This window comes from Hyperolius riggenbachi, chromosome 7 (assembly GCF_040937935.1).
Source record: "Hyperolius riggenbachi isolate aHypRig1 chromosome 7, aHypRig1.pri, whole genome shotgun sequence".
Classification (NCBI taxonomy): Eukaryota; Metazoa; Chordata; class Amphibia; order Anura; family Hyperoliidae; genus Hyperolius; species Hyperolius riggenbachi.
In genome coordinates, this window is record NC_090652.1 from 165,718,245 (window position 1) to 165,745,863 (window position 27,619).

Sequence of the window (27,619 nt, forward strand, 5' to 3'; positions counted from 1 at the left end):
CTCTTGCATGACAAGGCACGAATCCTGGGACCTCTCTCTGATTTTATCTGTCCCCACGGAACCAGGGAGGGAGGGAGAGGGATAACCCTGCACAGGTGAACCAACACACAAACCAGAGGCAGCTTTGTACTCTCTTAATCTTGCTGGTCTTGCTCTGTTCAACCTGAAAATTAACAGCTGCAACAATGACATTTTCGGGAAGAATATTGACTGGAGTGGCAATCTGTACTGATTCGGGCTCAAAGCATCTAGACAAAGCATCAGCCTTTATGTTTTACTACCTGGTCTGTAGGTAATAAAGAACCTGAACCGTGTGAAAAATAGGAACCACCGAGCCTGTCTAGGAGTAAGACGCTTGGCGGTTTCAATATACTCTAAATTTGTATGGTCCGTATATACTGTTATCGTGTGCTCAGCCCCCTCCAGCCAATGTCGCCACTCTTCAAATGCAAGTTTAATGCCTAAAAGCTCGCGATTTCCAATGTCATAATTCCTCTCAGCAGGAGAGAACTTTTTTGAAAAATAAGCGCAAGGATGCAACCTGCCTTGCAAACCAGAATGCTGAGATAATACTGCCCCTACTCCAACTTCTGAAGTGTCTACCTCAACAATAAAAGGTAGGGATACCTCCACATGTCTTAAGATGGGGGCAGAACAAAACACATTTTTTGAGATAAAAAGGCGGTCAACGCCTCCGCCGACCAGTTGTAAGTATCTGCCCCCTTCTTGTTAAGTTCCGTAAGAGGTGATACTACAGAAGAAAAGCCTTTTATAAATCTTCTGTAGTAATTGGCGAAGCCAAGGAATCGCTGAAGTGCCTTTAAACCCACCGGTCGAGGCCACTCCAACACTGCAGACACCTTTCTGGGGTCCATAGACAATCCTGCCGTGGAAATCACATACCCCAAAAAGGGCACCTCCGAAACCTCAAAAAGGCACTTTTCTATCTTGGCAAATAATAAGTTCTGCCGTAACTTTCTCAAGACATATCTCACATGTTTTCAGTGTTCAGTCAGTGTAGGGGAAAAAAATAAGGATATCATCCAGATAAACAAGGACAAATTTTCCTAAAACCTCCCTGAACACCTCATTAATCAGTTCCTGGAAGACGGCGGGTGCATTGCACAACCCGAAGGGCATAACGAGATACTCGTAGTGCCCGTCGGGCGTGTTAAACGCCGTCTTCCACTCGTCACCCTCTCTTATACGGATCAGGTTATATGCCCCCCTGAGATCGAGTTTAGTAAACACCCCAGCCTTAGTAACTTGGGAGAATAAATCGTCGATCAGGGGTAGAGGATAACGATTTTTCACAGTAATCTTATTCAGACCCCTGTAATCGATGCATGGCCTGAGGCCACCATCCTTCTTCTTCACAAAAAAGAAACCTGCCCCGGCCGGGGACCTAGAAGGGCGGATAAAACCTTTGGCCAAATTGTCCGTGATATATTCCTGCATAGCCAGCTTTTCGGGCCTAGACAAATTATATAAATGACCCCTAGGAGGCATACAACCCGATCTCAAATCTATGGGGCAATCGAAGCTTCGATGGGGTGGAAGCTTGTCTGCAGCCCAGGGACAGAATACATCTGAGAAATCAGAGTACTGTCTAGGCAAGCCCTCCACCTGAACTTTTGTGGCGCACACCGTGACTTTCCCCAGACAATGCTGCTGACAAAAAGAGGACCAACTTAATAATTGTCTGGAACTCCAATCTATCTGAGGGGAATACTTCTGAAGCCAAGGCATACCAAGGATCACCGAGGAGGTCGCCATTTTGAGAACAAGAAATTGAATTTGTTCTCTATGGAGAATACCAATCTGACATAAGAGGACAGGAGTCTGCGATAGAGATCGTTTTCCCTGCAGTGGTGAGTCAAACACTGCAGTAAGGACTACCTGCTGTCCTAAAGACTGGAGAGGAAGACCGAGCTGTACTGTAAAATCATAATCCGTAAAATTGGCTGCTGAACCTGAGTCTATGAATGCCGGTGTATCCTGGACCTGATCTTCCCAGGTAATAGTACACGGAAGGAGCAACCTACAATCTCCTGTTGGAACAGCTGAATCGCCTAAGGTGGTACCACCAACCACCAAAGAGCGATGTAAGGTGTCCGTCTACTTGAGACAATTCCGAACCCCTGATCTGTCTCCGACGATGGAAAACAGGATCCTGAACGAGAGCTCAAAAACTCTTTCAGACTTGGAAATTTTTCTCGAGTTATCCTGAAAAGGTGAAGGACCTGGCCCAGCTTTTCTAATAATCTTACCCTGAGTCTCTTTCTGATATCGAATTCGGCGATCAATTTCAATGGCCAAAGATATCGCCTCGTCAAGAGATCTTGGTTCGGGATGGCCCAACATCAAATCGGCCACAGCGTCAGATAGTCCTGATAAAAAACAATCAAGCAAAGCATGTTGCTCCCATCTAGTAGTCACCGCCCACCTTTTAAACTCTGCTGCATATCTCTCTACAGTATTATGAGTTTGTCTGAGGGCCTTAAGCTTCCTCTCTGACGTTATAGCTAAATCGGGATCATCATATATAACTGCCATAGCTTCAAAGAAACCCTGAACAGAGGCTAAAGCTTCATGGTTATCTGAAAGACTATAGGAACATGCCTGTGAGTCTCTTGATAACAAAGTTTTTAACAAAATGACCCTCTGGCTCTCTGACCCTGAAGCCATGGGGCATACTTCGAAATAGGAAAGGCATCGATTCTTAAAATTTTTTATAATCAGACCTATGCCCAGAAAATCTCTCAGGAAGAGGTAGTCTGGGCTCCGGAACAAGATGGAATGGCACTGGTATAGTATGTGTTGGAATGTCTTGCAAAGCCTCAGACAGTTGGAAAATCTGAGTCTGTTGAGTACTGACTGTAAGGGATAGTCGGTCAATAGCTGTAATCAAGACTTCCACATGACCAGCCAGTGTATCCATGATATCTGGTCTGCTGTTCTGTAACGATTGGGTGCTGCAACTCAGACGTCTGATCATTTGTGATCTGCAGAATCACCAATAATACAGACGCTATACCTGATTATGTGGTGATCTGCAGTATCACCAATAATACTAGTAAAGCTAGCTGAGAGTAAGGAGTGGTGTTTGGTGCAACAGTAAATAATTGGATAGATCTCACCAGAGGAGCTGGTGAGTACTATCTGCAAGAACAGTGCTAGACCTCACCAGAGGAGCTGGTGGGTACTAGCTGCCACACAGGCTAGACCCTACCAGAGGAGCTGGAGGGTCTACAAGTTTGGCTAAACCTTACCAGAGGAGCTGGTAAGGAACTGACAGTACAATAGACTGGATAGTTTAGCAAGACCTTGCCAGAGGAGCTGGCAAGGTACTAACTGCACAAGTGACTGGATAGTTAAGCAAGGCCTTTCCAGAGGAGCTGGCAAGGTACTAACAGTCACTCAGAGAGGTACAAGTGAGTCTGAACCTCACCAGAGGGGCTGGTGGGTTCTAATAGCTAGAGTCCCTCACTAGTGGCAAGGGCCCACTAGTGAGTAGAGTAGTCAGACAGGCAAAGTTCAATAACAGGCAGGAAGAGACAGTACCAAAACGGCAGGCAAGAGAATAGTTAATATCAGGCAAAGGTTCAGCAACTAAAGTCAGAAAGGCAGAGGTACAGAATCATTTAGCGATAGCAAGGTCAGAGAATAGCCAGAATCATACACAGGTAATCAATACAATAACAATTCTTAGTCTGGTGTGAAATCCTTGGTTTCAACACCTGGAACTAGTCTAAGGTCTGAGCGCTAACACGAGTGTATTCGCAACAGCAGACGAGTTGCCAATGATCTGCGACGGCTTAAGAAGCCGAGGAGAGCCCAGCGCCACACCCCCTAATAATCAGCCAATCCGGGCGGTGCGAGTCACTCCTGACGTCAGCTGACCAGCAGGTCAGCTGACGCGCCTTCTTCCAGCATAAAGGTCCTGTCTCCGCGATACAGAGACCCCATGAGCAATAGACAATGCTGTTCCCGGTGTGCTAGACGCCGCCGGGACGGATAAGGCCTGTGAACGGGGAACAAAGGCGGCTGCGGGTATAACATACGCATCCGCAGCCGCAAAGTCTACAGATGTTACAGATGTTTTGTATTGCTTTGGCTTTTGGATATGAGCAGCACAATGTCGTTTAAATGTATTGAATTCACTGGATCATTTAAATAAGATGTGCGTTGACCAATCTTTTTAGTTTTTTTTGTAACGTTGTTTAAAGAGACTTCCCTGTCTGTGTATGGCAGACAAGGCGGGGAGGGGGGCATTAAGAGGTTTACATGCACGTGCTGCTGGTCACATAATCTACTATTATGTGCGACCGAACCTCTCTCACCTGAATTTTGCTTAAAGTGGATCCGAAAACTTTTACTTATTGCATAATTGTGTTCCTTACATATAGTTTATAGGGCATTCCTCAAGCCAAATACTTTTTTGTTTTGTTTTAATACGCTAATTCCCTATAAACTAAACAAGCCTCGCCCACAGCTTTTCACAGTGCCTTGACTGTAGCAAGGGCTTATGGGAGCTCAGTCTGGGCAGGAGGAGGAGGAGGTTACTAGCCATTGATTTCAGAGGCAAAGGGGAGGAGGGAGGAGGAGAGGGGACTGAATTTACTCACAGGCAAGCTGATTGCATCTCCAGCCCTTAGCCTGTGACAATGTGACAAACAGAACATGGCTGCCCTCATTGTATCACAGGAATAAATATTCATAAACTTTTTAAGCTGTTTGCAGCTTGATATGCTGTGTAAACTATCTAAAGTTTAGATAAGATATATAGACAAGTTACTTGTTATAGTTAGTTTTTCATCTATGGATTCGCTTTACCTTACTAGCAACTCCTGCTAGATTTGGTACTGCAGACAGGGGTGTATACTATTACACTTGATTCGCTGACAGGCTGTCTGTGGACCAATAAAATGGCAGATTGCTGGCTGGGACTGAGCATTGGCTTCTCTTGTGTTTTGCATTCAGCGTTTAGATAGAGGCAGTGTGAGTGGTGGTGGTGGTCAGAGGCGCCCCGAATGCGGCTTTTAGTATTCATCGGCACTTTATTTGGCCTGAGGAAGTGGACGAGGTTCCCATGAAGCATGTTGCTTGTGCTTTGTACAAATAAACAATGAATTTTAAGTGAATTTGTCATCTTTGAGGTAAGCCACCTCATTTTTTTCAATTTTATTGCTTTTAGAGTATTTTATATCCATTGGGTGCCTCTTTCCCCTTTTTCCTGGTGGTGGGAGTGCCGAGCTCACCTGTGCTCCCCATCTTGGTGTCGCATATGGGTTTGGGGTTCCCAGATGGTGGAAGAGCCCGGGGCCTCATTTATCATGTGTACCAGTGTTTCTGTCTGTGTATGACCCAAGGAAGTGGATTGCCCTGCTAAAGGTGTCATCATATAACCTATAACTGTGTTTAATATAGCTCGGTGACTAACCTAAGAAGTTTCTTTCTGAGAGTAAGAACTCTCAACATCATTATTATTTTAATGGTTTTAGCTTCACATAGTGCCTGTAATTAGGATTAGTATTCTAGTATCATTACTGAAGGTAGAATGATTCCATATTTTGTTTTGTTTTATATTAATATATTAATAGTTCTTTATATTTCAATCAGGATCATCAGTCAAAAACGACTTTGAGGCCAATAATCCTAGAGGAGATTTTAGAAGAACACAAAAGAAAAGTGAAAGAATTTGTTGCTTTGGAGAGCTCTTTGCCACAGGAACATTTAAAAATGTATGACAAGTATAACTTCTTGATAACCAAGCAGGCAGATCTGGATGTTGATCATTTTTTGACTGAGGAACATACATTTGAGGAAATAATGAGAGAAGCTGTTAAATATCAGAAGCTGACAGAGGAAATACAATACAATTCAAGAAAGGTATTGTTTTTATTTCACTAGCAAAGTTCCAATTGGGTACTCCGTTTGAGGTTAAATGTTTTAAATTTAAAAAAATATTATTGTTACTTCTATCTTAAAGTAACACTACAGCGGAAAAAAGTTTATGATATAATGAATTGTATGTGGTAGTACAGATAATTAATAGAACATTAGTAGCAAACAAAAGAGAAAACAATTTTCAATTACCGTATATACTCCCCTATAAGTCAAGAAGTTTAGTAATGACTTAAGGTATAAAAGTGTGTGTGTGTGTGTGTGTGTGTAGGGGGGTGCTGGGGAGAGGGAGAGGGGGGCTCCTTTCCATGGTGGTGGGAGGGAGGGGGTTTTGTGGCAAGCTGCTGGGGAGAGACCAAGGGGGAGGGGGCCCCTTGCCATGGTGGTGGGAGGGAGGGAGGCATTTCAGCAAGCTGCCTGCTGCAGCACTGCGCGGAAGGGGAGAGAGATGCTGGCTGCTGCAGCTCATACATCCAGTTTGACACAGGGGCCACACAGCCAAAGGGACACAGTATCCACTCAGCTAGAGGGGCCACACTGCCAGTGAGACAAAGGCGAACACAGTGTATCCAGCGCAGGAGACTTGGGCACACAGGGAGTAACTTCGGCGCCGTCAGAAGACGGCGCTGAAGTTACTTTTAAAACACAATCATTCGGCTTCCAGCAGTTGCTGGAAACCGAACTATTTTTATTCCCCACTATTCATGGCGGCCTGGAGGGGGAATAGTATTTAATACGCCCAGGATTTGTGCAGCAGCAGGATCAGCCATATACCAGCTGTACCCTGGGCCCAAGTCTCCTGCGCCGATTCCTCTCGTACGTGGACAAAGGGCCACACAGGTAGAGGGGCCACAGTGACCACACTGAAAGGTGACATACTGGTTCCCAAGAACAGCCATTAACGCCAAGTCCCCAAGTGCAGCCCTTACCTTTTCTGGTTAGACTTATACTTGAGTCAGTAAAAAATTGCAGCTTAAAAGGGTCAAATGCTGGGGCCGACTTATACGCGAGGTATCCGAGTATATATGGTATATATCTTTTTGTTGTTGTTTAAATATTGCATCATTCTGTCATATTTGTAATTACAAACCACACTCTGTATTTTAAAGTGGGAAACAGAGCAGTGCTAATGGCTTTTTGAACTCCCTTGCAGTAAAACTTTATTAAAGCTGTGTCCCACTGTTTCTTTGATGTATACGTCAGAAAATAGGATTGTCTTGACCCAAATTGGGTCAGAGAGCTCAGAGAAGCTCTTTTGCACTGTACTGGAAACAATATGAGACTGTTCTTTGCTACTAATGTTCTATTTCTTAGCTGTACTACACATACAATTCATTATATGATAAGTTTATTCCCTTTATTCCCTTTAATCCCCCTTTATTCCCTTTAATCCTACATTTTGTATACCCAGTTATGTCTATTTAAGTTACTGTATTTGTGAAAATGCAATAAATAGGTCCGGGATTTAATTACCAGTATATATTAGTATAGTATATCACATCATCCTTGGGGATTTTAACACTCCCATCGATGAACCCAACAACTCTGTCGTGACCCGGCTACTCACCATAGTGAACTCCCTTGGCCTATTACAACACACCAACGACCCATACTGCAGGTCACATTTTCTACCTTATACTCACTAAATTCACAACCATTAAACACCTTGACATCGCACCCTTCCCGCGCTCAGACCACCACCTTCTCACCTTCAACCTCTTCACAGAAGGCACCACCAAACCACCTGCCCACCCACCTGGTGGATAGCAGCGAGACCTACGTCAGCTCAACCCTAGTGTCCTAGTTGACTCCTCCATGCCCTTTCCTCTCTCCTCACCCAAACCTCTCTTAATCTTGCTGCAGCTCAGTATCGTCAAGCCCTCCATTGGCCCTAGAGGAAGCTGCTCCCCCAATATTCTGCCGCAACCGGCCCCCTAACCCCCAGCCCTGGCACATCACCTATACTCGCAAACTCCAAAGGGTAACACATGCCAATGAACGGAAATGGAGAAGAACTTGATTTAACGAGGATTTCCTACAGTACAAGTCTAACCTGCAGCCTTTCCACACTGCCCTTCACCAAGCTCATCAGAGCACAAGCTTCCAAACCCCAGTGTCTCTTTGACACTTTCAACTCCCTGCTTAAACCTACCCCCCACCCTCCGTTTCCTCCCTCTCTGCCACGGATTTAGCCACCCATTTCACCAACAAAATTGTCTCCATTGGTCAAGAAATATCCAACCTTCAATCCTCACCTCCCACCCCCTCCCATTCAGCTCCTCCTCCACCCTATCCTCCCCTCACCGCCTTCACTCCTACTATCACTGAGGAAGTCAATCACGTACTGCAGACTTCCCATACCACTACCTCCCCCCTGGACCCCATCCCTTCTGACTTACTCCGTCCTCACTTCCTGGATTTGACACCAGTCCTCACTGCCCTGTTTAACCTCTCCCTATCCACAGGCACCTTCTCCTCAGACTTCAAGCATGCCACTGTACTACCCCTGCTCAAGAAACCCTCCCTTGACCCCTCACTACCATCCAGCTGCCGCCCTATCTCCTTCCTCCTCTTTGCCTCAAAACTCCTTGAGCGTCTGGTTCACAAACGCCTAACCCAGTACCTCAATGCCAACTCCTTGCTAGACCCACTGCAATCTGGATTTTGGCCAGCCCACTCAACCGAAACAGCTTTCACCAAAGTGGTCAATGACCTCACCTTAGCTAAAGCTGAAGGCAAATACTCCATTCTCCTCCTTCTTGACCTTTCAGCAGCTTTTGACACAGTGGACCATCCCCTACTTCTCCAGTACCTCCAGTCCAGGGGCATTCATAACCACACCCTGGCCTGGCTTTATCCTACCTCTTCAACCGCTCCTTCACAACCTCCATCAATGAGTTCTCATCCACCCCCAACCACCTCTCAGTGGGAGTCCCCCAAGGCTAGCTCCTTGGCCCCCTAATGTTCACCCGATACACATCCTCCATTGGCAAGGTTAACTCCTCCAGGGGTTTTAACTATCATCTGTATGCAGATAACACCCAGATCTACCTCCACACCCCTGACCTGTCCACAAATCGCACACCACTGTAGAGGTGCAGGACCATAAGCACAGTCAATAATAAATCCAGAAGGTCCGCACACTCACTGTAGACCAAGTCCGCTTTTATTCAATGAACGTGACACAATTCTATTCCATAGACCAACAATTCGATTTGGGGCCTCGAGGGGTCCCCTTTGTCAAGGTAACAACACAGAATGGTGAACATTCACCATTCATTGGTCTATGGAATGGAATTGTGTCAGGTTCATTGAATAAAAGCGGACTTTGTCTACAGTGAGTGCTCAGACCTTCTGGATTTATTATTGCCTGACCTATCCACCACTACTATGGACAAGGTCTCCTGCCTGTCAGCCATCTCCTCCTGTATGTTCGCTAGATTCCTGAAACTAAGCCTAGACAAAACAGAATTTATGATCTTCCCGCCCCGGCCATCCCTGAACCTTCCAGATGTGCATGTCACTGTTAACCAAACAACCATTTGCCCTACCTCTCTAGCCCACTGTCTGGGTGTCACCCTGAACTCCACACTCTCCTTCACTTCCCAAATCTAAAACCTCACAAAGTCCTGCAACTTCCACCTCAATAACATCTGCAAGGTCCGCCCTTTCCTGACCTCTTTCACTACCAAACTCCTCATCCATGCCTTCATAATTTCCTGCCTTGACTACTGCAATGCCCTCCTGTCTGGTCTCCCTATGACCTGAATTACCCGCTGCAGTCCTTTATGAATGCGGCAGCCAGAATTATCCACTCCTCCCATCGCTCCACCACGGTGGCTCCCCTCTTTGAATCCCTTCACTGGCTTCCTATCCAGTCCAGAATCAGATTCAAGATACTGTGTCTGGCCTACAAATCTGTCCACAAAACCTACCCAACCTACATTTTCAATCTTACTCAGAGGTACACACCTAGCTGCTCACTCCACTCCTCCAATGAACTTCGACTGACTGTCCCCCGCATCACCCAATTCCATGCACGCCTCTAGGACTTCTCAAGAGCTGCTCCAAAACTATGGAACTCCCTAACTCCCCCATTAGGGTTCCCCCCTCCTTTAACATCTTTTTAGAAGGTCTTCAAAACTCACCTTTTCACTCTGGCTTACCCCCCTCACTGGTGCTCTAAACCAGCAGCTGAACGCTGGTCCCCTACCTTTCGTGTCCCTATCTCTCCCTCTAGATTGTAAGCCTTCGGGCAGGGTCCTCCTCCTTACATCTCCTACCGGTTCATGCACCTCCATTACTGTACACCCATTCTATGGATCTGAGTGAACTCTTGAGTGAACTCTACTTGCCTAATCTCCATGCTTCCATCCAGTGACTGACTAAGCATTATCTTGTACTCATACTGTGCTGTGTGATCTGTTTTTCATGTATTCCTGCATTGTCTTATTGCTGTATGTCACCCCTAAATATTGTCTGTAACTTTAAAGAGGAGCTGTCAGCCATACTATCTCAGGAAAAAAAACAAATATATAAGTAGATAAATACTTGCTCTACTTACATAACAGATGTATTGCACTGTCGACGTTAAGATTCCTGTGAATTTTATAAAGGAAAAGTAGAGAATCCTATTCTAAACAGTTTCCATATTTACTGTGGCTATTTTGAAGCCACAACAGTTTTTTTATGCACGACAGTTACTCTTTAACTAATGTCCAGCGCTGCATAATATTTTGGTGCTTTATAAATACAATAAATAAATATAGTAAAGCAGACACATTTATGTGACGGTATCACCTCTAAGGCCTGGTTCACATTGGCGTTCGCCGTCAGGATTTTCCGGACCGTATACTGTACAAACGGAACGGACGTTCGGCGATCCAATGTAACTCTATGGATCCGTACACACTCGTCCATTCCTCACTGACCGGATCCTGACCAGATCCGAACTCTGGGCTACGGTCCGGATTGTTCCAACCTGCTCTATTTTTGCCGTACGTTTCATCCGGCCGCCGCACCCGGACCGGATCCTGACTACACCATCCGCACAGGAGAAACCAATGAGAAACTGAAATGACACAACACACTGGCTATAAAATCCGGCCTATCTACCCCACTTCCGTAGCGTTTTCTATGGTGATTTTGGATGGTGACACATGGGCTTAGCATTGGAGGATGGGGGAGGTGTGTTTAGAGGAGTCTGGGTGTTTTGTGGAGGGTGGGGGTGGTGTGTTTAGCTAGGTGTACAGGGGTGAAGTGTTGTGGGGGTGAGGGTGGGGTGTTTAGGAATGGTGGGGGTGGTGTGTTTAGGTCTGGATACTACAGGGGTATGGACATCCGGGTATAGCTGTAGAACGTCTCTGGGTGTCGTCTAAGGTCCTGGTAGAGGGTCTGGAACTCTCCCTTCCTTTGCTTTCTCATGAGTAGAGGGTGCACCCACCATCTTCTGCGAGGAGCACGCTTCCTTCCTACATAGTAGTAGGTAAAAATTAAAAAGGAGACAATTCCCAGATAAAATGAGTAAAAATACACTGGATCCATGGTCCAAACTGCATTCTCTCTATCCAAGGATGGTCTCCACACGTCAGGCTGTCTCCAACAATGACTCCAGGGCTTCTGCACACCTCCCAGACCCCAGTAATTTTTTATAGTCTTATCTCTTTAAAAAATGGATCCGGATAGCAACCGGATCCGTAACGGATGAAAATCCAGGTGCAAATGGACCGGATCCTGACTGCATCCGGATTGCAACCTGATGCATCCGGACTGGATCCGGACGGAACGGATCCGGACATCTGGTCCGTTTTGGTAAAATCCGCAAATGTGAACCGGGCCTTACAGTCTGCTCTGCCATATTATTTCCACTGATCTCAGGTACTGTATATTGTAAAGCACACATTTTACAAGCACATGTTAACCTGCTATTATTGTGCTAATATTAGAGCAAACATCGGGTGTGTGCCACTCTAAGAAACTCTTGTGCAAGAGCTGTATTATTCTACAAGTCCACTGTATTCATACAGCACAGTTTAGTTTGCGGCTTGATATTGACAAAAGGTGCATTGTCATCTAAAATAGCGTCACACCATGTTAAATACTGTTTGTTGTGAAGGATTTGGGGAATGTGGCTGTTTTGCTCCTTTTACAAGTACAAAGAATTTTTCTTAATAGAACTTCAGTACAGACTGAATTATGTTGTATGAGTACTGTGAAAATGTTACTTTTTTATTTAAAATATATAAATTCTATATGTAATGCATGTATGAAGTTTTACCATGGAGTGTTGCAAGCTGAAATCTATTGGCAACCACTGTATTAGGGCAGTGTTTCTCAGTATTTTATGTACCCCTTTTTGAGAGCCTATGCTCCCCAGGTACTCCATGGTATGGTAAATATTGTACCCCTTAACAGATATATTTAGTAGTAGTACAAGTAAGTAGAATTTATTTGATTCTTAATTTCTGACAACTAAATTTTCTATATTAATTAACTCCATCAATCCCAAGTACCCCCTGGACCTATCAGAAGTACCTCCTGGGGTACACCTCCTACATGTTGTGGACCTAGGTGTTAGGGCAGGGGTGCCCACACTTTTTCGGCTCGCGAGCTACTTTAAAATTTGCCGAGTCCAGGAGATCTACCAACATTTAGGTATCTAGGTATACGTGTCTTCAGTATAGGTAGATAGGTATAGGGGCCTTCAGTATAGGTAGCAGGTATTTTGTAGTTAGGTGTAGGTGCCTTCAGTATAGTTAGCCAGGTATAGTGTAGTTAGGTGTAGGTGCCTTCAGTATAGATAGCCAGATGTAGTGGCCTTCAGTATAGTTAGCCAGATATAGTGTAGTTAGGTGTGGGTGCCTTCAGTATAGTTAGCCAGGTATAGTGTATTTAGGTGTGGGTGCCTTCAGGATAGTTAGCCAGGTATAGTGTAGTTAGGTGTGGGTGCCTTCAGGATAGTTAGCCAGGTATAGTGTAGTTAGGTGTGGGTGCCTTCAGTATAGTTAGCCAGGTATAGTGTAGTTTGGTGTGGGTGCCTTCAGTATAGTTAGCCAGGTATAGTGTAGTTAGGTGTGGGTGCCGTCAGTATAGTTAGCCAGGTACAGTGTAGTTAGGTGTAGGTGCCTTCATTATAGTTAGCCAGGTATAGTGTAGTTAGGTGCAGGGGCAAACGCAGGATTTTTAAGGGGGGGGGGGGATTCCTGAAAGGTCCAGAAGCACTTATGTCCCCGAGTGCTTCCGAATACAGGTGGCTCCATAATGCCCATGCACAAAAGTGCGCTGGCGTATTACGGAGCTGCCTATCTTTGGTAGTACTCAAGGACACGAGTGTTTCTGAGGGCTTCTGGTAGCAGCAAATTTGAACAGGGGACAGCGCTGGAACAACTCCCCGAGAGAGGAACGGGAGATAGACTTAGTTTGGACAATTCAGTGGAATATGCCACATAGTGTCACATAGCGCAAGTGATACCCATATGATGCAGGGATATAGGCATCTGCGGAAGATGGCGGTGCTATATAAATACTAAATAATAATAATGTGCCTCACCAGGATTGCACTTTTATTTAGCTTTCCTGTATGACAAGAAGACACAGACACTCAGCACTAGGGGAAGAGGGAAACAAAGGTGAATGAGGGAGGGCTGGTGCACTCCAAGGGTGCTCCTGAGCGTTTTTCAAATCGACAGTGATTTGAAAAGCGCTTGGCTAATGTTACCCTATGAGGGTGTTCCCACAGAAGCGTTGTGATTTTTTCAAAATCACAAGTATACTGCATGTAGCATTTTTTTGAGCGATTCATTCAGAAATCGCTCTCAAAATCGCTTCACAAAATCGCACTCACTAATTGCTAACAATTGCTATTGTGATTTTGGCGTGCACTAGCCCAGAGAGAGGAGGAGTGGAGAGAAATTGAGAATAGCCTGAGATGGAGCAGAGAGCTTATCTGTATTGCAGTCCCACATCACACAGAGGCTACTTGCCTGTAATTGGACTTCTGTCCCTGCTGGTGACCTCTCACACAAGTCAGAAAGCAGCCCTCCTGGAGTCTCGGGACTGTCAAAAACTTTTCACCTTGTATAACACCTTATCAGCACATGCAGTCATTATAACAATGAGGAGAGACCAGACAGATTTTTGTCCCCGGACGCTCCAGGCAAGCTCTGCATCATGCTGTGTATATTTACCAGCTTGCCTGTCCTCTAATCGCACTTTTATCAGCTAGCCAAGTATTTTACATTGCTACAACAACAAACCTAAATACACCAGGCACTGGACTGGCCCTAAATCTCTGAATGAAAGGCGGCCTGGGGGGAGATTGCCCCCCTTCCAACCAGCACTTTGGGAAGGGGGAAAACGATGGTGAATGTGGGAGAGAGAAGGAGTGGAGAGACTGAGATAGAGCAGAGAGCTTATATGTATTACAGTCCCACATCACACAGGCTACTTGCCTGTAATGTGTCTCCTGTCCCTGCCAGCCAAATCCCAAAAAGCTTTATTGGCAGGACCAAATACATTTAGCATTGGCAAAGCAAAAACAAAACAACATGGTGGGGGGAATTGTGGGAATAGGGGAAGGATATAGGTATACCGTCCATAGGGGTGTGGAGGATGTAAGGGATGGTCAGCCTCTCACACAAGCTGCAGGCAGCCCTCCTGGAGTTTAGGGACTGTCAAACTTTTCAACCTGTGAAATACCTTATGTAGCTGTCTACATGCAGTCTTTACAATAGTGAAAGAGCTGAGTTTTTCCCACAGACCCTGCAGGAAGCAAGCCTTTGTATATTTACCAGCTTGCTTTAGTGATTTCAGGGAATTTTTTTAAAGGTACAGGAGTCTCAGTGGGGATTCCATACATCCGTAACCCCTGTCTGAATATGCCAGTTAGGTGTGGGTGCCTTCATTATAGTTAGCCAGGTATAGTGTAGTTAGGTGCGGGTGCCTTCAGTATAGTTAGCCAGGTATAGTGTAGTTAGGTGTGGGTGCCTTCAGTATAGTTAGCCAGGTATAGTGTAGTTAGGTGTGGGTGCCTTCAGGATAGTTAGCCAGGTATAGTGTAGTTAGGTGTAGGTGCCTTCAGTATAGTTAGCCAGGTATAGTGTAGTTAGGTGTGGGTGCCTTCAGTATAGTTAGCCAGGTATAGTGTAGTTAGGTGTGGGTGCCTTCAGTATAGTTAGCCAGGTATAGTGTAGTTAGGTGTGGGTGCCTTCAGGATAGTTAGCCAGGTATAGTGTAGTTAGGTGTGGGTGCCTTCAGTATAATTAGCCAGGTATAGCGTAGTTAGGCGTAGGTGCCACTTACCTCCCTCCAGTTCCAGCGGCGGTGTCTGGGGCTCCTCTTGGTCTCCCCTCCTTCAGTTGCGCTGGCTAGAGTGCAGATGGGCACTCTAATGAAGACCCCGGCGAGCGAAGGGGGCGGCGGGCAGTGTGCATCGATGCATTGTGCCCAGCTCCGCCCCCAGCTATGACGTCGCGGCGTCCTCCTCTCCCGCCGTACCGCTTCTCTCATCTCCGCCTCTTCTGATTGGCCAGCGGGCGGCAGCAGAATCTGACAGCTGCCAGCCGCAAAATGTAACATGACGAGATCTACCAAATAGGCGGTCGCGATCTACCGGTAGATCGCGATCGACCTATTGGGCACTCCTGTGTTAGGGCATCCAGGGTTTTGGAAAACTTTAGCAAATCCTGGAACTTCAACTACACAAACTAAGGTTTCTAGTAGTAGTTTAAAAGGTTAAAGGAGTACTGTAGGGGGTAGGGGGAAAAGAGTTGAACTTACCTGGGGCTTCTAATGGTCCCCCGCAGACATCCTGTGCCCGCACAGCCACTCACCGATGCTATGGTCCCCGCCGCTGGCTCACTTCCAGAATTTGTGACTTTAAAGTCCTTTAAATATTAACGCCATGATTTAATTCTCTTTGTGCATAGTTATTGTTGTTTAGTGCTGACTTCCTGCGAATTGAGTATGGGTTTTTACAGTTTTTGCTGTATGTGACTAATATGAGCATACGCTAGGACAGTACCATTTCCAGGACTGTACTACTTAAAGTCAAGTCAGTATTAGCATCTAGAACCAGCCAGACCAGTTCAAGCACCTAGCAGTAATAATATATACCAGGCCAGAACCAGAGAACAGTAAAACCAGGTCATTGCCACAAGCAAGCAGTAGCTAGCTTTACCCCGCCTGTACCAGCATCTAGAAATATCAGGATAGTACAGGCAGCATGCACCAGCCTGCAATTTTAGACAATCAGCCAGCACTATCTAGCAATGCAAGGTCACCATCAGTAGCCGATACAAGGGCACCAGCAGCCAATGCCACCAAGACTAGGTGAATTTGCATGACCAAACAAAAAAAACAAAAAACATGCTAGTCAGATAGACAGAAAGCTAAAGCCAGCAAGCAAGCCTAGACAACCAGCCTTGAAAGCCTTTGCATCACTAACAGATATCTAAGATAGCAAAGAATCAGTGTGTAGCAAGCACCCATGGAGGGAAAGGTGATGTGCTGTGACTTGCAGTGCCTCTGCACACTCAGGCACTCCAACAACTTCTCCGCAGTCAAGTCAGCACCATCCAGTAGTATTCAAGCTCTTTATTGTTAAAAAGGTAGCATAACAGGCATCACAGCGACAGCAGCGCTGTTTCGGTCCGCAGACCTTTTTCAAGCTGTATCGGGCAGTGTTACACTATAATGCACTCTCTATGCGTTTAAATAGTTACCTCCCAGACCAAACGCCAATCACAGGCATGATCCCTCAGCCAATCAGACACTCTAGATGGCCAAACGGACCACATAGGGAACTGCAGTCTCTAATATGCAAATAGAGACATCCTATAATAGTAGAAAGAGGCACACCCCCCATAGAGCAGACTAGAATGAAAACCGCTCATTAAGTATGTAAATATATACGCTGCTGCGCACTAACTTACAAGGCGCTCAAAGCGGAACTTTCCGGCGTGTTAGACCCGCCCCAGCCACTTCCTGCATCCAGTAACGTCATAATGAGGTCTGTTCACGTGATAACACGTCACTAGGGGGCGTCTCCCAATCTCCATAGCAACCTATAACGCGTGTATCCGGCTACCAAGCCGGCATATCACGCGTCTAAAGAAATACACATGTTAGGATAAACAAGCGGCTTATGAGCAGAGACTCACCAGCCGGATCACGCTCGGCAGCGCTGGCAATATCATTAAAAACAATAAGGGACCTCTTTAACGCTTCTTGGCTCCAGGAATCTTGGCATGACAATATTCATTTCTGCAATAAAAGAGACATATCAAAATAAATATACAATATTAGCATAATAGACCCCTCCCCCAGCAGAGAACACCACCAGACATAATCCCCATTATATACAAGGCAAAAGATCGTATTCCTTGTTAAGGCCCCCCTCCCCATGGTTCCCAACTTGCGGATCCATCTTGCTTCTTTAATAAGCAACAGTTTATGACGGTCACCTCTCCTCGGATGTTGTGGTACATGGTCAATTACCTGCACTTTTAATTGAGTGACCACACAATTAAGCTTAACCTCCCTGGCGTTCTATTAAAACCGCCAGGGTGGCGGTGCAGCACTTTTTTTTATATATATTTTTTTTAATCATGTAGCTAGCCTAGCGCTAGCTACATGATAGACGCTGTGCAGCGGCTTCCACCAACTGCTTCCGATCGCCTCCAGCGATCAGAGCAAACAGGAAATCCCGCTCAGAATGGGATTTCCTGTTTGGCTTCCCCTGTCGCCATGGCGACGATCGGGATGACGTCATTGACGTCATCCACATCATGGCATCTGGGGGAGTCCCGATCCACCCCTTAGTGCAGCCTGGCAGTGATTGGCCAGGCTGCGCAAGGGCTCTCGGGGGGGGGGGGGACCCTCTAACGCGGCGGGTAGCGGCGAATCGACACAGAGTGGCGGCGATCGGCTTGTACACGCAGCTAGCAAACTGCATGTAACAAAGCAAAAAGTGAGAAAATCGGCCCACCAGGGGCTGAGAAATCCTCCGCGGCGGCTTACCTCGAGCTCAGCTCGGGATTACCGCTAAGGAGGTTAAAAGGGCTGGGAACCTTTCTACCAGTTGGTCAATGAAAGTTCCTGATATTTCAGTCACTAGAGAGTACTAAAGTCTTAGGAGAAACTGTTTATGATCATCAAAAGAGATGAGAGATCATCAAGGTTATGATCATCAAAAGAGAATGATGGGTGTATCTGGTGAATGAAATTCAAAGGACCAACTCATGGAACTGAAAAATAAAAGACAGAGAAATCAAAAGTGCCAATATAGTGCAGTATTCCAGAGAATTAGATAACTGGTACAAGAAATGCTACTTACAAGATTGAATTGCTGAAATGCATCCACAATAACATGCATATAGAGAATTTTGTCTCCACTTGGATATGTAGGAATCTTCTTCGCTGTATGGCTGGTCGTAGTCCAGCAAAAAAAAAAAAAAAACCTGCTGAATCTAATATCACAGAAGAGGCCCCTAAATAGGGCAAACAAACTAAAATAGGTTGTAAAAGGCACCCAAACAATTATGAACAGCTGGTGAGCAGTATGAAATAAACTATTTTACCTCGGTAGAGGAAGGATAGTAAGAAATACTCGATTTATTGGACACTTGAAGGATGGCACATTTTTCAGGCCTTTCCCGTTTCTTCACGTTATAAAAATACAGTGTCTGTAACTTGAGCACCTCAGACTTGGAATGCCCTATGGGTCCTCATAATGGAATGATGTTCATTGGACAGACTAGTCTAACATTGAATTATTTGGACACCATAACAGAGGACATGTTTGGTACAAACCAATTACAGCATTCCAGGAAAGAACATCATACCAACTGTTAAGCTTGGAGGTGGATATGTCATGGTTTGAGGATGCTTTACTGCGGCAGTACCTGACCAGTTCATCATCATAGAAAACACCATGAATTCTACCATGTATCAGAGGGTGCTTGAGGAACATCATAAGACCATCTGTATGAAAATTAAAGTTGACAAAGAACTGGACCCTGCAACAGGACAATAACCCAAACACACAAGTAAATCTACCAAGGAGTGGTTGAAAGCTAAGAAATGGAGAGTTGTGGAGAGGTTCAGTCTAAGCCCAAATCTCAATCCCAGTAAAATGCTGAGGGGTGACTTGAAGTTGGCTGCTTCAACATGCAAAAATTCCATCAAACATCCCACAGCTTAAATAATTCTGCATTGAGGGGTTGGGGAAACTTTCCTCAGACCAACATCAGAGAGTGGTAGATGGCTACAAGAATGATCTTACTGCAGTTGTTTCTGCCAGGGGATAATACTAGCTATTACGGGGTAGGGTGTGGACACTTTTTCCTGAGTTAGAATACACATTTTAGTTGATATGTTTTTTTTTTTGTTTCAATTATTTTTATTGAAAGTTTTGTAATAAAAGGAAAACAGTTGTACACATAACATTGTTTACAGTCCAGTACAAACACAGTGGCAATAAAGAGTATTAGACTTATTGCGGAACACTCAAATCTAATAATAGAACATACAATGAAGTGGAATATCCCACCGTCTAAAATTTTCCAAACAGTAACAGTAGCAAAAGGTCTCCTTAATAAAATATAGCTCCCATCAAAGTATTATTAATCCATATCAAGAGCGTCTAATGCTGAAGATTAAACAGAATGATCTCCAGGGAGATAACAGAAAGGAAGTCTGCCATCCTTCATTAACCTTAAAAGCCGGATGGGGACCACCTTTTATTATTATTATTTATTGTATTTATAAAGCGCCAACATATTACGCAGCGCTGGACATTAATTTAGGTTACAGACAATATTTAGGGGTGACAAACAGCAATATGACAATACAGGAATACAAGAAAACCAGATCACACAGCACAGTATGAGTACAAGGTAATGCTTAGTCAGTCACTGGAGGGGAGCATGGAGATTAGGCAAGTTAGGTTCACTCAAATGCATAGCATGGGTGCACAGTAATGGAGGTGCATGATCAGGTAGGTCACAAAAGGAGGAGGACCCTGCCCAAAGGCTTACAATCAACCTTTATCTATATGTTTTGCACTCTTAGACAAAGAACCTGTCCTCCAGTGAGGTCAGGACTGCTTATTAATTATAAGAAACTGGGTTCGTTTCTAGTAGGGTGCTAAGTGCAATAAAGAGTCCCTTAGGGAAGGGGGAGTACTAGGTAAATTACCATTCAAAGACCTTCAACAAATTCAGATTGGTACTTTTGCTGTGTTCGTTAGCCATCGTTACATCTACATTAAATGTAAATAGATATAGGAGAAGAAAAGAGGTCTGAAGTAAGAAGTAGAAAGTAGGTGAGTGAAGACAGAAGGAAAGATTTGAAAGGAAGGTCAAGAGACTCCAGAGACGAGGGGCGTGCCGGTTAAGCCTCAGTACGCAGAATATCTGCGCTCACGGTGCGCTTTCTGGAAGAGATCATTGATCACTTGCCATTGTAATTTGTTCAGGACTTAAAAAATAGTTAATTAAAGGGTCCCAAGTTTTATGGAACTTTTTCATACTGTCGTTCATATGAGCTCTCAGCTTCTAAAAGAACAAAATGTTGCCAAGTCTGTTTTTGATAGCTTCAAAACAGAGGGATCGGGTATTCCATGCTGCTGCTATTTTAATTTTAGTTACAGTAAAAATATAATTAAGGAGGGCGTTTTGTGCAGAGGTTAAATGTGGGTAAGGGCAGCCCAGTAAGACATGAAGCGGATTTAGCGGAACCGGGGCACTAATCAAGGATGATGCCCAAGTGCAAACCCTGATATGTGGGCAAAAGATCCTACCATTTTACATCCTCTAAAACAGTCACCCGAGCACTTCTTATTGTACTTGGACACTCTTTGTGGGACTAGATGCCATCTGAATAAAAGTTTATAGTTTACTTCTACCAGGTCCGCATTTATTGATATCTTAGGGATATTGTCCCAGATATCACAAATATCAGTGTAGTCAATCTGGAGACCTAATTCTTCCTCCCATTTGAGTATATATAGGGGTTTACTTTGCGAATGGGTGAGAGTGAGTTCCCGATATATAAGCGAAATAATCCCTGGGGAACGGGGATTAGTGTCACAAATATTTTCAAAGAAGGTTCTGCTCGTTGGGGAGTCTACATTTGTGAGGACTGTTTTACAAAATGGGATATTTGTATATATCAAAATGATTCAGCGGGAGTAATTGCAAACTTTTCGCGTAAATAGTCAAAAGATTTAATACCCGTGTTAATGACAAGATCTTGGATTCTATGGAGTTTAGTGGCGACCCACCATCGATACGGGCTGGAAGAGTGTAAGGCAGCCGGGAATGAAGGGTTACCCAGGAAGGAAAGGAGTGGCCTGTGAGCTGACATTAAGCGACCAGAGTATTTACAGCTATCCCACACCTGAAGGGAGTGCTTTATGATAGGATTATTAATCCTGGTGCGATGTTCTGGTGTGAGCCAGAGAAGATTCGTAATGTTTATAGGTGTGATAAGCTGGCTCTCCATGTCCACCCAGGCAGGTCTATCGTTTTCTGCATGCCAGTTGGTCAAAATGGCCAACTGGGCTGCTTTGTAGTAGTGAGAGATATTAGATATTAGGTACTCCCATCACTCCATCCCCCCTCAGACGATGTAGGTAGAGTTTTTTAAACCTAGGTTTTTGAGCTCCCCAGATAAAACCATTGATTTTCCGCTGGAGGGATTCAATAAATGCAGAGGGCAGGGAGATAGGCAATAGTCTAAATGCGTACAGTAACTTGGGAAGCAAGGTCATTTTTATAGCCACTATTCTGCCTAACCAAGATATTGAATACCTCTTCCAGCACTCCAATAAGTCTGTCAGTTCCTTCGCAAGCAGGGGGAAGTTGTGTTGGAAAAGTGTATCATAGGAATTAGTTAGATAAATGCCTAGATAAGGTAGTTTGTGGGATCCCAATCAAATTCAAACACATCCTGTAATGTTTACATCAATTGAGATGGAAGGGAGATATTTAAAGGGGTTCTTTCGCGAAAAAAGTAGGCAGTTAAAAAATGTGACAGATGACAGGTTTTGGGCCAGTCCATCTTTTTAAGGGGGATTCTCAGGGCTTTCTTTGTTTTCAACAGCATTTCCTGAACAGCAGTTTAACTGCCAAAATAGGAAGATACCAGCCGGCCTCCCTAATCACTTGCACACTATTATGTCAGTTAAATTTTGCAACTGTTGTTCAGGAAATGCTGTTGAAAACAAAGAAAGCCCTGAGAATCCCCCTTAAAAAGATGGACTGGCCCAAAATCTGTCATCTGTCACATTTTTTAACTGCCTACTTTTTTCGCGAAAGAACCCCTTTAAAGCCTTTGATTTTGCCGGATTGACACAGAGCCCCGAGACTATACCAAATTGCTTTAAGATCTTATTTAGAGCTAGGATTGATCTGGTGGGTTGTGAAATACAAACTATTAGGTCGTCAGCGAATAGGCCCACTTTGTGCATTCTCTTCCCTAATGGTATGCCATGTATCTCTACGCAATTTCTTATCTGAATAGCAAGAGGTTCAATCGATAATGCAAATAATAGAGGCGAAAGCGGGCAGCCTTGACGCGTTCCTCTTGATATAGAGAAAGGAGGTGATTTGAAGCCATTGTAGGTTACCTTTGCTTGTTGATATGTTTTTAATGAGTAAATTCAGTTAAATTCTTGCTGTTTTCCTGCAATGAAATCATTTTCTTTTTGCAGAGATAAATAAAAACAAGATCACACATCAATGTGTGAACATTTCTTAGTAAAGAACTGACTATTTAATGAGTACCTAATGAACAAATAACCTTTATTGAAATGCCTGCTGGTGGCTGTTGCTGTAAAAATCTGGTTGTGTGAACAGCAGTTGACCAATTTAATCTGATAGTTGCAAAATATTAAACAGAAGATGATGGAATGCAGATCCCTTCAGCAGTGGCGGCGCCAGGGGGGTGCTTGGGGGTGCTCGAGCACCCCCTAGAATTGTCCAAGCACCCCCAAAGCACCCCCTGGAGTGAACTGACTTCAGGCGTCTAAAAGACGCCAAGTCAGTTCACACACCGGCAGCACGGAGCAGCAGGCAGGGCTACGGTAAGATGGCCGCCCGGAGCCCTGTTCTGCAGACTTCGGGCGGCCATTTTCCCGTAGCCCTGCTCTCTGCATGCAGGCAGGAAGTCTCGTCGTGACGTCGGGAAGGAAGAGGATCGTGGGCGCGCGGGCGCTGCGCGCCACAATGAGGTCGGGACTCGGGACGGGAGGTCGGGAAAGAAGGTCTTCTGGCTGTAGGTGAGTAAATGGGTTTTTCTTTTCTTTTTCAGGTGATGCGGATTGTGCATATTGGGGTCATATCTGCTACGGATTGTGCATATTGGGGTCATATCTGCTACCGATTGTGCATATTGGGGCCATATCTGCTACCGATTGTGCATATTGGGACCATATCTGCCACCGATTGTGCATATTGGGACCATATCTGCCACCGATTGTGCATATTGGGACCATATCTGCCACCGATTGTGCATATTGGGACCATATCTGCCACCGATTGTGCATATTGGGACCATATCTGCCACCGATTGTGCATATTGGGACCATATCTGCCACCGATTGTGCATATTGGGACCATATCTGCCACCGATTGTGCATATTGGGACCATATCTGCCACCGATTGTGCATATTGGGACCATATCTGCCACCGATTGTGCATATTGGGACCATATCTGCCACCGATTGTGCATATTGGGACCATATCTGCCACCGATTGTGCATATTGGGACCATATCTGCCACCGATTGTGCATATTGGGACCATATCTGCTACCGATTGTGCATATTGGGACCATATCTGCTACCGATTGTGCATATTGGGACCATATCTGCTACCGATTGTGCATATTGGGGCCATATCTGATAACGATTGTGCATATTGGGGCCATATCTGATAACGATTGTGCATATTGGGGTCATATCTGCTAACGATTGTGCATATTGGGGTCATATCTGCTACCGATTGTGCATATTGGGGCTATATCTGATAACGATTGTGCATATTGGGGCCATATCTGATAACGATTGTGCATATTGGGGCCATATCTGATAACGATTGTGCATATTGGGGCCATATCTGATAACGATTGTGCATATTGGGGTCATTGGACGTGTTTTTTGTTAAAATCTGCTCACATTACGTGTATTTTCTTGAGAAAACCTGCACAATTATGTGAATTTTCTGGGAAAAGGGTCACCAAAACTTGGGCCCTCTGTCTTTGCGTTGCACTTTTAAAGGGAACCCGAGGTGAGAATAATATTGAGGCTGCCATATTTATCTCCCTTTAAGCAATACCAGTTGCCTGGCTGCCGTGCTGGTCCTCTGCCTCTTATTCTTTCAACCATAGACCCTGAACAAGCATGCAGCAGGTCAGGGGTTTCTGACAATATTGTCAGAACTGACAAGATTAGCTGCATGGCTTGTTTCTGGTGTAATTCAGTTCACTACTACAGCCAAATAGATCAGCAGGGCTGCCAGGCAACTAGTATTGTTTAAAAGGAAATAAATATGGCAGCCACCATATCACTCTCACCCTGGGTTCACTTTAAATTACAGTTAGCCCCGCCCTCATCCGGTCATGACCACGCCCATTTTTTCGCCGCGGCGCGCTTCGCGCGCCGCAGGTTGTGGCCACACCCATTTTTGGCGCGGCGCGCTTCGCGCGCCGCAGGTCGTCAGCTCCCCCGGAAATTGGTCCAGCACCTGCATAGCACCCCCTAAAAAAATTTCCTGGAGCCGCCACTGCCCTTCAGCATTGCAGCACTCACAATACATAATCTGAATTACTGAAGGAAGAAAACAAATTACGGTATTTGTGCGTGTCTGTTTCTTCTTCTTCTTCCTATAGTAAATGTTATTGTTCTCAACAAGAATCCAAACCTGTGCTCCTGCACACCTAGTTATTGCACTTACGAATATTACAGGTACATACTATCAGCAACGTGAATTCTCTTTTAGTTTGGTTTGCGTATACAGTAGATTCTTCAATAGGCAAATAAGATGGCTTGGTATACCCATTTTCATGAGAATATGCCACAGTCATGATCAACGCAGTCAAAAGCTTTTGAATAGTCAATAAAGTAAAAGTAGACATTATTCTGGAATTCCCTTGATTGCTCTATTATCTATGGGATGTTGCTAACATGGTACCTTGTGCATCGTCCTCTTCTAAAACCAACTTGCACATCTGGCAATTCTCTCTCCATATTTTGCTGCAGTCTGGCTTGTAGAATTGTGCTTGCACATCTGGTAATTCTCTCTCCATATATTGCTGCAGTCTGGCTTGTAGAATTTTGCTTGTACATTTGGCAATTCTCTTTCCATATATTGCTGCAGTCTGGCTTGTAGCAGTTTGCTTGCACATCTGGCAATTCTCTCTCCATATATTGCTGCAGTCAGGCTTGTAGAATTTTGCTTGCACATCTGGTAATTCTCTCTCCATATATTGCTGCAGTCTGGCTTGTAGAATTTTGCTTGCACATCTGGTAATTCTCTCTCCATATATTGCTGCAGTCTGGCTTGTAGAATTTTGCTTGCACATCTGGTAATTCTCTCTCCATATATTGCTGCAGTCTGGCTTGTAGAATTTTGCTTGCACCTCTGACAATTCTCTCTCCATATATTGCTGTAGTCTGGCTTGTAGCATTTTGCTTGCACATCTGGCAATTCTCTCTCCATATATTGCTGCAGTCAGGCTTGTAGCATTTTGCTTGCACATCTGGCAACTCTCTCTCCATATATTGCTGCAGTCTGGCTTGTAGAATTTTGAGCATTACCTTGCTAGAATGTGAGATTAGAGCAACTGTCTGATAATTGTGAGATTAGTGAAACTGTCTGATAATTTGAGCACTTTTTGGATTGGAATGTAAACTGACCTTTTCCAGTCCAGAAGCCACTCTTGTGTCTGCAGTATTTGTTTTTAAATGAGTAGATTTACTTATTGTTAATATGTGTTGCTGAGGGGTGCAGTGATGGTTAGGTTCTGCATTAGCCAACAAGCTATCTTCTACATGCAAAAGTGGTGAAAGGCAAGCTCAATGGAATCCTGATCTTAGTTAAATATTCTACAGTTCATGTTTAGATTCAGTGTAGGACAGCAATATGGGTGTGGTCTTGGTGTAGCATTGTAGATTCAAATTGTTTACAGACTTATGTGAATAATAACTTTTTCTTCTTTTTTATAATTTTAAAGGCAGTTACTTTTGCAGACTTAGCATGTGTTTGAGCTGAGGTACTTTGTTCTTTGATGCATTGTAGAAGAGGTCATTGTCAGTGAAGATATGAACTTTTTTCTCTCAAATGAGTATTTTGATTTTTAACTGGGCATGTGCAATGAGGCTGCATTCGTACATGGGTGGAAGCATGGCCACTGGTCACGAGAACAGATTTTACAGGGTCTGGTTGAATATGTTCAGATGGACCCAGCATTGGAACAGAGGATTAGAAAACAAGACAAGTCACAAAACATTTATATCAAGCATTTCCCCTGGCAGACTCAAAGCATTTTCAGGGCTGCAGCACTTAGTGTGTGCTCCACGGGCAACCAAGATCATTAGGAAGCCTTGTCCAAAGCCTGCTTTTTGTTTTACCTACTGGATTTGATCCCTGGTCAAAGGCTTAAATCCCAAATCAAAGGCAACAGCCTTACCAGTACCCTATTCAGCTGACTGATGATATGGGAATCCCAAGGACTGTCCTACAATTAAGGTGAGTATCTAATTTTTCTTTTATAAATTTCTTCAGATACACTTTAAAGAAAATGCCTCAAAACAACATGCAGCAGTAGCAGAGCTCCCCCTGGGAGGGGGTAATGACACAAAGTAGAAAGATGAACATAGTACTGAAAAAGCTCACGGATGCTCCTGAAGCCTGCTAAATTCAGCAGTCTAAAGATGGCCAATGCAGCTGCTCTCAAGGCAGATCCGGGAAGATGAGCAAGAAGATCACACTGGAGAAACCAGCAGAGTGGTATTTTATGCTGATATCACTGCAGCCAAAAGCTGCTTTATGCAGAAGCTTTAATAAGGTTACCAGATGTTGTAAGGAGGCACACATTGCTTATCAATGGAGTTCCCCCACTAGGCCTATTACCACCAGAATAAGACAAAACTATATTGTGAGCGCCTGCAGAGGGCTACCAATTATTACAAAGTTGGAGTGCACAATCCTTTCCATCGCATTTTCCTTTGACTCTATGGGAAATCTCATGCTTACTGTCATGATAAGTGGGGGTGGCTGGATCCAGAAGGTGCTCACAAGAGATTACTTAATTACATTTACCCCACCACCAACAACATCACCATGATCAACTGCCCTTGCTTAGTCCTATAAACAGTGTACAAACCACTGGGAGCTCAATCATAAAATATTACTAACATGGTATTACACTCCAAGTAAACTTGCTAGATTTCCAATGTATTATCTGATAGATGCTGGAGGAACTGCAAAGGGCAAGGTAAAATCCTTCACATATGGTCGGAAGGTTCTTACGTTACTATTCAATGAACCCAAGTATCTGCCTGGATATCAAAAATAACTGTAATAAGTGTGGTGGTACATTTAATGGCAGCCACATTATTTACCAGTAATCAGTAATATATTACAAATTTAAATTTTCACTAATCAATATACCCTTAGCAACTAAAATGGCCATGTCAAGACACTAGAAA

The 27,619-nt window shown here is 44.5% G+C and overlaps 1 protein-coding gene and 1 long non-coding RNA gene across 3 annotated transcripts in view; one reads left to right on the plus strand and one right to left on the minus strand.

Annotated features, from left to right (window-relative positions):
- The window catches only part of LOC137524699 (dynein axonemal heavy chain 7-like), a 565,826-nt gene that overhangs the window by 99,211 nt on the left and 438,996 nt on the right, over positions 1-27,619 (plus strand). For both annotated transcript variants that reach the window (XM_068244848.1, XM_068244849.1), the window contains one exon: positions 5,623-5,892. In XM_068244848.1, coding sequence (XP_068100949.1) covers positions 5,623-5,892 — 270 coding nt within the window. The remainder of the gene's footprint in view (positions 1-5,622; positions 5,893-27,619) is intronic.
- Positions 17,093-27,619, minus strand: part of LOC137524700 (uncharacterized) — a 156,651-nt gene continuing 146,124 nt past the window's right edge. The window contains exon 3 of the long non-coding RNA XR_011022765.1: positions 17,093-17,169. This is a non-coding gene — a long non-coding RNA (uncharacterized lncRNA). The remainder of the gene's footprint in view (positions 17,170-27,619) is intronic.